General features: G+C 34.2%; 1 protein-coding gene across 1 annotated transcript in view; it reads left to right on the top strand.

The window, feature by feature from the left end:
* The window catches only part of LOC106471826 (eukaryotic translation initiation factor 2A-like), a 48,294-nt gene that overhangs the window by 25,454 nt on the left and 11,025 nt on the right, over positions 1-11,815 (top strand). Inside the window, exons 12-13 of the mRNA XM_013932446.2 lie at positions 309-483; positions 10,405-10,568. Of these exons, the coding sequence (XP_013787900.1) occupies positions 309-483; positions 10,405-10,568 (339 nt within the window). The remainder of the gene's footprint in view (positions 1-308; positions 484-10,404; positions 10,569-11,815) is intronic.

Below are 11,815 nucleotides of genomic sequence, written 5' to 3'. Positions count from 1 at the left end.
ACCTTGACTAAACTACTGTTGATATTGACTGGATTTGATAGTTTAAGTGATAAGGGTTTGTGATTCTTGTGTTACCTTGACTAAACTACTGTTGATATTGACTGGATTTGATAGTTTAAGTGATAAGGTTTTATGTATCTTGTGTTATCTTGACTAAACTACTGTTGATATTGACTGGATTTGATAGTTTAAGTGATAAGGGTTTGTGATTCTTGTGTTACCTTGACTAAACTACTGTTGATATTGACTGGATTTGATAGTTTAAGAGATAAGATCTTGTGATTCTTGTGTTACCTTGACTAAACTACTGTTGATATTGGCCGGATTTGGTAACTTGAGGGGTAATGTTGAAGTGTGGGATATGAAAGCAAAAAAATTGGTTACTCAAACCCAAGCCTCAGACTCTACTTTTCTGTCCTGGTGTCCAGATGGAGAACACATACTAACAGCTACAACCTCTCCACGACTCAGAGTGGCTAATGGGTAAGTGTTGTTTTTAGTTTACTTGTTGGAATTTTCAAACTTTTTTTTAACCCATAAAGTATGTGGGACTATTAATAAAATAAATTGTGCAATTGTTTAAGTGTTTATTCGGCACAAGCCATCAACTATGTTTACAAAATTGTTTTTAAACTCTAGCACTGGAGTTGAAAGCTTGCACTAAATAAAATAAAAAAAATCTTTGCAATTTATTCAGTTTGAATTTTCTTCACAATTGTTCAGTTTTTTAAAGCAATGAGGGTCATATTATAAGTAAAATTACTTCATAAGTATTTTTTAATATTTCTTGTAGTTGCCACATTCCCCCCTTCTTCTTCCTCTTCCTCCTCCTCTCTGGTGGCCATAGTAAGGCTGGCCACAGTTTTGCTGCATCTGGCCAGATTTCCTCTTTGAGTGACATTGTATACAATCTACAAAGTCAGAAACATGTTAATTAACAGTTATAGATTTATTGTATTAATATACCTTTCTTGCCTCCCTTTCTGATGATCAGTGACAGCCCACCAGAGTTTAGGGTGGGCTGTCGCTGATGCATACTTTATCTAAAACTAAATATTTTCTAAATAAAATATATATAACTACAATATTTCTGCCTCACTTTTGCCTAGAATTGCCATATCCTCTTTGCATAATTCTTGTCACTTCTTATAGTCAACTTCAAGGATAGCTATTCTATCTACAGTATCTATAATATTTGCAATCACACAGTGTTGGCTATAATTCGACACTTACTGTCAGCTATCACTGTGATTGCTGATCCGATGCTCAAAACTGAGTCTGGTGCTATCTTTTAAACTACTGCTTAAAGATTTGTGTTGTGGGAGACAGCCTAAGCATTTGTATAACGTTTGTGTAACAGGGGCGAAATTGATCATGCAGTGGTAAATAAAAAATTGTGATCCTTCATCAGTGTTGTGTCCAAAAGGGCAGGAAGTTTATATATATATATATAAACAAATAATATGCAGTATCAATACAGTTGTGACAGTAAATTGATAATTGCTATGGTACATGCCTGTCGTATAAACATTGAATTACATACACGGCCTGCACGTGGCTATATACACATGCATGTAGTAAATTATGAGACTCCATATAAACCACAGACTACATTAAAACAGTTGGGTGTCAACAGTTATACAGCTCCCCCTACACAATGTTCAATGATGCATTTAGTAATATTGCCCAGGTTTTATTACAGTTGTAGTGGGAGGCTGGTAGGCAAATCGTTTGGGGTTGGATTTTAACCCTTTGGCTAATGGGTCTTATATTGTAAGGAGCTAATGTAGCTATTGCTATATTTCGTTCAAAAAATTAAAGTAGTGGATGAAATTGTTTGAAATTTGACAAGAGCTTTCCTAAAAGTATTAAGTTTAAGAAAAATATAACATTTAATTCTGATTTTTTTTACTATTTGTAATAAAAATTCTTTATTTAATGTACTTATTTGCACTTGGACTCTGAATAGTTTATCTGCAAAGCGATTTTCATTTTGAGTATAAAAATACTATTTATTATCTTACAGTTTTCACATATCATTTGCATAATCTCTAGAACCTCCTAAATAAATATCAAATGCTTTTTTTAGGTAAATGTTTATGTTTATATTTATTTTCCATTTTCTATACTATGTTACTAACTCTAGCTATTTTCATCAAAGTACAGTGCAATGAAATATTTAAAATTAAGAAATGAAAATATGTACTTCATAGAATAATCTTACAATATCTTCTTTGGTCCGTAAGTGTAATTTCATGTCTTTACCTTTTCACTGATAGTTTGATTTTATTATTTTATTTTCCTTTCCTGTTATTTACAAATAATCATTTATGTACACATACATCAATGGTTGCCTGCATGCAATAGAATGGTATGAATGGTATAGAAACTATAGCCTCCAGCAAAATCAATTTGTACATGCTTTGTGTTCTATTAGAATATATTTACAAAATTATTAATCATTTCAAATGTGAATTTTTAAAACAAATATTGCATAATTAACTAAAATATAAAAGTAAAACCTAAATACAATTTAACTGTCTCACTAATTATAACATATTTAGGTACGAAACAACCAATATGCTATCATGAACAAAGCAGTCAACAATAGTACAAGCAGTTGTATCTACCCAATGACAACAACTTGGTGACAATTTCAAAATAACCATTTTGGAATTATAGTGTAAAATGAGCTCTTTCTAATGACTATAAACATGTGTACAAGCTACATGTACTTACTACATAAAGCTAAAGGCTAATTATAGAAGGTGGGCATGGCACTGAATAGGGGTTGTTTCTACTGCTATCAGTCAAAGAACTTTTAAACACACACATGTCAATAGGGCATATAAAGATATATTACTGTCTTGACATAAGTGTACAGGACTACAGTTATGTGATTCTGCTTATACTTCTACATTAAAAGCATCAAATTCTTTGTTCTAAGTGAACAATTGTTCATTGATTAAATCTTACTAATCCAATAAGGGAATTCTTTTTTAATATCATCTTATTATTCATGCACATTATACATTATTTCCTAACTATATTGTTAGACTAGAAAGGGTAGCAATAATTACTTACAGAGAGTTTGTATGCTGGAGATTCTGAATCATCTATAATACTGCTATTCTTCTTCTTTCTGATAACTTGTGAGGAGTATTTTGGCCTCTGGATTGTCATTGGAGAACTGACTTTTGGTCCAAGAACATTATTCATTCCCATTTTTATGTGTTCATACAATGATTCAACTAGTGCTACATGCTTACTTTGCAGGTAGATCCTCCATCTAATTGGTTTAATCCCAATGTTTTATCAATCCAAAACTAACTGATAATTGGTTATAGTCAAAAGCTGTTAATTGGCAGCCTATTTACATGTATTTCTCCACTTCGTCTTTCCGAGCAAATGTCTGCCAGTAATTTTTTTTTTTAATAGGACTCGCTTCTTTTCTCTCTGCTACAATCATGTCTGTTTAATGTAGATAAGGCAAACCGCTGGTTTCTACTTCATATATTGTAGCTTGAAATGTAGCTCAGCATTTACTTTATGATTTCCATTTCCTTATTTTGAAAAATTGTGTCTATGTAACTTCCATTCTACATTCGCTAGTTTGCATGTCTTTATTTCGTTTGATATGTATATGCGTCTTACAGGAATATTCACGTAAAATTCTATTTATTGTTCACTGAAGCATTTGTAATTCTCACAAGATGCCTCAAGTGCTTCACAATATTCACAGCCATGTTTGCTGTGGCTGGCAGAAAAATATTAAATAATAATAAAGAAGAACAAATGGGTGATCCCTATTACAAACCACTACAGTGGTTCATGTTTTATGTTACTCCTCAGTGCAAATTTTAGTGTATTTCATTGCAATTTAAAACAGATTTTACAGTTCTTTTGGATATATATATAGATCCATTTTCTCCACAATATTTAATACATCAGTATCAACAAGTATAAAAATCAGCAGCTGACCATCTTAAACTTAGAAACTTAGTTTGCCGTACAGTTAAGAATACGTAATATCACACAACTTAGTTTTTGTACATTAAATATGATAGCGGCATTTCTGTAATCGATATAATCATATGCTATCAGGAAACTGCATGAATTAAAAGATATTTCTACAACAATTAAAAACAGAAATAATGCATTAGTAAATGTAAAATAACGTATTTCCTAATTTTGATAGTTTAGCTAACCTTTCCATTTTCAGTTAAATCTCTTAATGTATCACATCTTACTTAAACAATGTGTGCATTTTAATAATTTTGAGCTGATATCTGTTTAACCCAGATACTTTAAATTTCCATATTCTTCAACTACAACCAAACTAATTGTCTTTAACCCTTGAGAACTTTAGAGACTGGTATTTATATTCTTTCAATGAGTACTTAATTTTTATATCTCAAAATTTCGATTTTGCATGACACAGTAGGCCTACCCCTATTTTATCAAACAGTACTTTGGTTATCAAATTCCTTTTCCATAAATATGCACAATATTTTTGCACTTGCTTATACAGATCTTTGCAATGCTTTATTTGTACTTTCTATAATTAATGACCTGCATACTCCATTGCAGACATGAGCAACATTTATATATTTGGTTTGCAGCATATTCTCAACCACTCAACAGTGCAGGATATAATGATTGACTTCTATTGGTCAATTCTTGGGTGGTATCCTCTTCTCGCACCTTCTTTCTTTTTGCAGGAGATTAGTGGTTGGGTGACTTATTAAGATATCCAAGTCCTGTCTTGTGCCCACTCAGTATTTAGTACTTTTGGGCATTTTATTTGTCTCTTGTCCCAACTGAGCCCAGCCTTCTCCTCTTCACCTGTGAGCTCTGGTTTATCTGATTGCTAGGGTTTGTATTTCTCATTTTTATCCTGCACTAAGATTTCTTTTACTTTTGGGGATGCTGGCTTGCTTGAAACCCCTCATTCCTTTGGGACATGCAAACATGGACCTCTTCCAGTTGTCCTTGCAGATCCAAGGGATTCTTTCTCGGGTTTCATTGACCGTGTTTGTGAGCCTCCTCTTTTTTTTCCTCAAGAAATTGCCTTGTTGCAGATCATATTCAAGCCACAGAATGATCTATCCACCCCCAGGTCTTTCATTGAGTTTGCTCTTCATTGGGCACAACACTCTTAGATGCCTTTGCCATTCCTCTCAATTCCAATATTCCTGTCTTCTGGTCTTCTGTTTCTAATCCTTTGGCTCACAACAGGGCTGGTCTCACCCCTTTTATATGCCTATCTTCCTCTTCTACACCTCCCTTGGGTCCTTGACTTTATAAGTGACACTGTTTCTTAAATTCTACTGTGGTGGTTCTTTAGCAGTCAGCCTTGTTTTCCTCCGCTTCTTTGCTTGGCATTCAGATCCCTGTTCATTCACCCAGTGCCCCCTCACTCTTGCTTCAACCTTACATGTCTCTTTTTTTTTTGTCAAGGAATGGCATCACTCTATCTTCATGTGTGGGATTTGTCCAGTCCGTTGCCCATTGGGCCAGACTCTCCTATTGTGCTACCTTCGTCTTGTCACATTCCTATTAGCGTACCACTTTGTCTGCCTATGGATGACAGTGGTGGTCGTTTGTCGTTGATCTATCTGCCACCCCTTTTTTCCCAGCCATCCTACTGTGCTCCACCTTTCTGCCTGTTTTGATTGGCTATTTGACTATGGTTTGTCAGTCTTTGCCATTGCTGGTTATCGGTTGGCATTATCCATTGCATTTTGCCTTTACTGATACCATAGGGTGTTTTCTTTTCCTATCCTCTCCACTATATTTCACTATTACTTTCTTTTTGGCTGACTCCCACGTCTTCCTGGATCATTAATGTGGTTTTGTATGCTACAACATGTGCCCTGTTCGAGCTGTTGGCTTGTTGCTCTTTGTACCACCTTTCTAGCACATCTCATTTCCTCATTCTCCTTGCCTGTTGTTGCTGTCATTCAGTTATCTATGCTTACTGCACCCTCTTCCACCACACACATATATACTCCTCTACCCAATCTGGTCTTTCCTTCATCAGACTTCTTCCACTTGGGAGTTTAACCATTCTTTCCATATGTCTTTCATCACTATGATTGTTCAGATACAACTTGGCTCCTATTGCCATTCTTCAATCAACCCATCTTTGACTTGGGTATCTTTTATTTTTCTCTCCATTTATGTTTAACACGATCCCACTAGGTAGCTGGTGTTTCCTCCGATGGTATGGTTATTTTCCAAACTTTGAATTGACCCAGGATAACAGAAAGCACTCAGACCATCTACCCTGGCTCTACCAGTGCTCATTTCAAGATGGGGTGTTTTGCAAGACCACTTGAGCTATCCTTGTGGTATACAAATTTACTTAATTGTCCAATCCAGACCATACCAATTACATGGAGTGTCATGGAAAAAGCCACTTTTTTGGCTCACACTTGCCAACTTTTAAAAATGGGGCTCAGTCACCAATTGCACTGTCTCCAATAAAAGACCTTTTGAGTTGGTGGTCTGACGGGGATCCACGCACTTCTCCAGGTCTCCCCAAGGTGAATTATCTCCCTTTCTAAAAGTGGAACATGAAAGACCCTTGCTATTTTTAGTTTCAAGTTGCTGGGGTAGTAGACCATGAAGAATCCTCACAGGTTGAGCTTAGCACAATATGGTGAGAAGTATAGTGGTGATGACACCGTCAGTCTAGTATGGGTCACCCCTTACGAACTTAACACAACTAATGTGCCCTCCCCCTGCAATCAAAGCCTATTCAGTAGAGTTGAGGTGAGCACATACTTTTCATTCTGGTTGGATTCTAACCACACTACACATACTGGCTTGCTTACCACTTGTTTGAAAGTACTCGGATAGTTATGTTCTTGTTCTGCCTGTTCCTCTCACACTTGGGGCCCATATGCTTTTCCCTTCGTTACATTATGGGCAATAAGTATACCTTGTTTGAAATGAGATGTCATCTTCCACAGGTGTACCAGTATGAAGCCACTGCCATTGGGTGTCAACTTCATGGGCTTTTTCCTTCAGACACTTTCTGAAAGGAGTTCATCTAGGTTTTAAATGTTTTGCAATGGCCACTCCACCATTTCAACATGGGATTCTAGAATTTCTGTGTAGAGGTGAGTTAATGTCTTGGAAGTTAACATTTTCCTAATCTGAAAATCTATTTCTGATAAATATTCACATCTTCTCACATTCCCACCTGTCTTCTCCACTTCTGGTGGAAGTTTTTTTTTGTCTTGCCTTGTCAAAGAATGATGTTATCATGAATGCATGTGCATAGGGGGAGTTACTCAGATGGAGGTTGTGTCACCCTCATACTGGTGGAGGGCTTTTATTGCATGATGATGTCACTGAGTTATCTCACTGTTAGCAGCATTCAAATTACATAGGCAGACAAATGAGGAAGATAACATTTCTGTGTGTGGAGATGAGTATTTATCAGAAATACATTTTCAGATTAGGAAAATGTTAACTTCTTAGTCACTATCTCAATTTTGACAGCAATTATAAAACTTGTGTATTAACTTCATACAGCCTTTTTTACATTTTCTTGAAAAATGAGTCCTTTCATGTGTAATATAAAAGCAAAATATTATCACATAAATGGTTATACCTGGAAAAATTAAACGGAAAATATACCAGTTGAAAAGGGAATACAATCTTTGTATTTAAAGTATTTTGCAAGTGTATTTGTCACATACACTTTTACACCCTCAGAAGCTATATCAAAGTTTCAGTTTTTCACACCATAACAGAGAAATGTAAATGAATAGACATTGTATAATTCATGTATTTATAATCATATCATATACCCTAAAACATCAGAACATCATATAGTTAACATTTCTTCTAATATTTGATATACCCTAAAACATCAGAACATCATGTAGTTAACATTTCTTCTAATATTTGATATACCCTAAAACATCAGAACATCATGTAGTTAACATTTCTTCTAATATTTGATATACCCTAAAACATCAGAACATCATGTAGTTAACATTTCTTCTAATATTTGATATACCCTAAAACATCAGAACATCATGTAGTTAACATTTCTTCTAATATTTGATATACCCTAAAACATCAGAACATCATGTAGTTAACATTTCTTCTAATATTTGATATACCATGACCACAAACTTATTTATGTTTTCAAGACATGACCATAGGCTCTCCTTCTAACTTTACCATTGCACATCATTCTGATTATTTTCTTTTGTTAATCACAGTTAATATAGATAAGCTCAATATCTATCTTCATATTTAATACTTCATGCATTACTTTTATATGTGTATGTGTTTCTAAACTAAACTCTTTACTGACTTTTCAGTCTTGAACTATTTTCTTATTCTTTCAAATTTCTTTTATTGTTCCTTACATTTTAAATTTATTTTCTTCTTGTCACAAGTTTTTATAAAGAACTGTACATTTTCAATAGTATGTTGTTTCCTACTGGTGCTTTTCCTAATCATTGTGTTATTTCAATATCTGTGCTGACCATTTCTTCTTTTTTATAGCTTCCATTCATATATATCTATTACTATGTTTTCACTTTTTGTCTTCTGCTTTTTTTACATCTAAAATAATCAGTATATTCATTCTATTTTGATATTCAAGTTTATCCAGGATTTTCTTCAAGAAAACATCCCATTTTTGTAATTGTTGGTCTCTAAGCCTATTACTTTCATTTTTGATTTCACATAAATCCTGCCTACTTTACTCATTTAAATTTTTAATTTCAGATTTTTTTATTCCTCCTTTGGATTATAGCATCTGGTAATTTTTTATTTCATTCAGTATACTTTTTTGTCAAAATTTTGTTCAGTTTATGCTAAGATTTTAATTTTTCTCTAACACACACAATACCTTTTATTTATCATAAATTGTTTTTACATCATTTTAAAGAATGATGTGTGATACCAAAAGGGTTTTGATTTTGTTCAATATCACTACTAAGCAGTAAAGTCAATATATAAATTACCATAATTCTTGTACAGTTAGCAAAATATTTTTATGAAGAAAACCTTTTTGCCATTCTTTTAAAGCAATTGATATTTCAACTAATAACAACAGTTGTTGTGTATTTTAAATCTACCTTTATGACGTGTTTCCATAATTCTTCTGTGGTTGTTACCCAGGGTTACCTGCCATTGTTGTTTTCATCTGGGCTCTCAATAAAGCTTGAAATCCCTTATGTTTTATCACAGTTAGTATTGTTTAAACTCAAATAGAAATGTTTTTAAGGTCCTAAAAGAATAAGGTAGAATATTATATCACATGAAAAAAAAGTATTTTATTTTGAAAAGCTACATTACACCCATTCTATGCAAGATGACACAATAATACTCTAACCTATTGTTATATTATAAAGACCAGATCATTTTTGTTATTGAAAACCTGACTATATATATATCCTCAATAAAGTGGAGACATTAAACTCTCAAGAGATTTTACATGTTGACATTTTAATTTTCAGTTAGAAGTCATTGGCTATGGATGTCTTATATGTAGATCCCCCATATTAACTAAGTTTAATAAGAAAAACTTAGTCAATTTCGTATTTAACAACAGGAAATCCTCAATAGCCATGGCACTTGAAATTCTTTTAGGCAGGATTAGAGTAAATTAATCTATGATACTTTTTTTTTCTTTTTATTAGCTATATTTTTGTGCACCAGCAATACTAAGCATAAGGTTTGTGTATAACCAATTCAGTTGCATTACTCATCAAGTTCTCTACCAGCCTATCCTCAAATTGAAATTCTTTTAGGCAGGATTAGAGTAAATTAATGTATGAGACCTTGGGTGTGGTCAAATACATCAATCGAAAGGGTTTGATTTCCTGAGTCCAAAACTGTAATTAGGTCTCATATCAGTCAAGATATGACAGAGCTAGGAGCTAAAAGTTTGTAACAAAAAAAAAGAAAACAACTCGGAGCCATTCTATGAGCCACTATGCCACCACTAAAAATGGAAACCCCCTCAAACTAACTTTATACTCACACAACCCTCATGAAGCTGACATAAAAAAATATCAAAATTTGGAAAAAAAATTTAGCATGGCATATATTTATCTACTTCAGGAAATCAAGCATGAAATATTAATTGTTACATTTATAGGTTCCTCTCATAAGTTTGTAGAAATTCTCAGCATGCTTAGTTAAAGAAATATACAAGAGATACAAAATGCTTTTAATGCTGTTTAATCTTTCCATGCATGTCTGAACAAAGTACCATTGAATATTTATGCATAACATCCTGATAAACATGATATATGTAAAATCTACATATATGACATTACATTTTCAAGAAACTTTGGTAATCTAAAAACATTTAAATAGGTAAACCTTGCATTAATACTATAAAAAACATCATATCTTCCATTTCAGTTACCGAGTGTGGCACTACACAGGTAGTCTATTATTTGAAAGGAGATGGGACAGTGACCAGGAACTTTGGGAAGTTTGTTGGCAGCCGTGTCCATTTGGCACATTCCCAGAGACAGAGATAAAGTACACTCCTGTTGCTGGTATTGAAACACCTCAAGCTCAAGGTATGTAAAAAAAAACACTTTAGTAGTTTCCTTTGGCTCATAATATACACTCGTGAAAGAACAACAATCAACTCTGGCTCAAGATATGCAAAAAATGCACTTAGAGTAGTCCACTGAGCCTCAAAACACAAAGTTGTTTTAAAGTCAGTATGGGTGTTGGAACAATTTAAGTTGAATCATGTAATATGTAGACAAAATATTTTGTGCACATTACACTGATTTTTGGAAATGGTGCTAGGAGTTACCACACACATGCTTTTTCACAGATTGGGCTGATATGTAAGTGATTTAAGCATAGAATGGAATAGATATCTGTTATTCTGTCACTAATAGTAGAACCAGCAAAATGGTTATAATACTAAGGTAGCACTTTGTCATACTGCTGAAGAATCAACACATGCACAACTAATTAGAAAGTTCTAACAGACAGGAGGTGCAGTTGATTGTTCAAGGTCAGGGGATCTACAAACATCAGCAAAAAATGTTGTGAAGGTGCTATACCTCCTTACTGTAGGACTCATCCATGGAGCAAACAATACTTGGGCATGGCTCATCAGGCCAGTTTACTGTGATTCATAATCCATACACCATCCAGCATGATACACATTACAATTGATGAAAACTAACCATGATGGAACATATACAGGGATGAGGCCATTTCACTCTTCACATCATATGTTTGCCTATAATTCTGTCATCTGGGCCAAATGAAATCCATGAGCCACAGCAGCTCAAATCTCACATTCTCCAAAGGTCTTACTGTGAGGTATGGCCATTTTTCTTTTTTTTTGAAGAATGAGCAACCTAGAAAAGTTGTGATGTGCACTGTATCGTGATGTTTATCCTGAGCTATTGCACACTTTTGTTGTACCAGAACCCCAACAGTGTGAATTTATCCAAAACACTGCACAGTTGAATTAAAGTTGTTCCCTCTTGTTGGATATAATAGTGCTTCTAAGCAGTCTTTATTCTATGAATGCTGGGTGTGACTCTCAGAGATGAAAGTCTTCCGGATATATCCGGAAATCCGGATATTTCTAAAAAATCCTGAAAACCTCCGGTTTTTTCCGGAGAAACACATTTTTTAAAATTATTTATCGTTTTTTGGTGTTCCATGCCATAGATAAGCGTTTATGCAATCGCGCGGTTTGTTTACATTCGGCGACAGGGCGCCGCCATTTTGTAGTCTCGCAATGCTTGCTGGCATGTACGAGACCTTGTATGCTTATAATGCAAACTTCGTGTCA

Source organism: Limulus polyphemus, unplaced genomic scaffold (assembly GCF_000517525.1).
Source record: "Limulus polyphemus unplaced genomic scaffold, Limulus_polyphemus-2.1.2 Scaffold4884, whole genome shotgun sequence".
Taxonomy (NCBI): Eukaryota; Metazoa; Arthropoda; class Merostomata; order Xiphosura; family Limulidae; genus Limulus; species Limulus polyphemus.
Note: the sequence above shows the minus strand (reverse complement) of the source record. Positions and strands in the feature narration are given on the sequence as shown.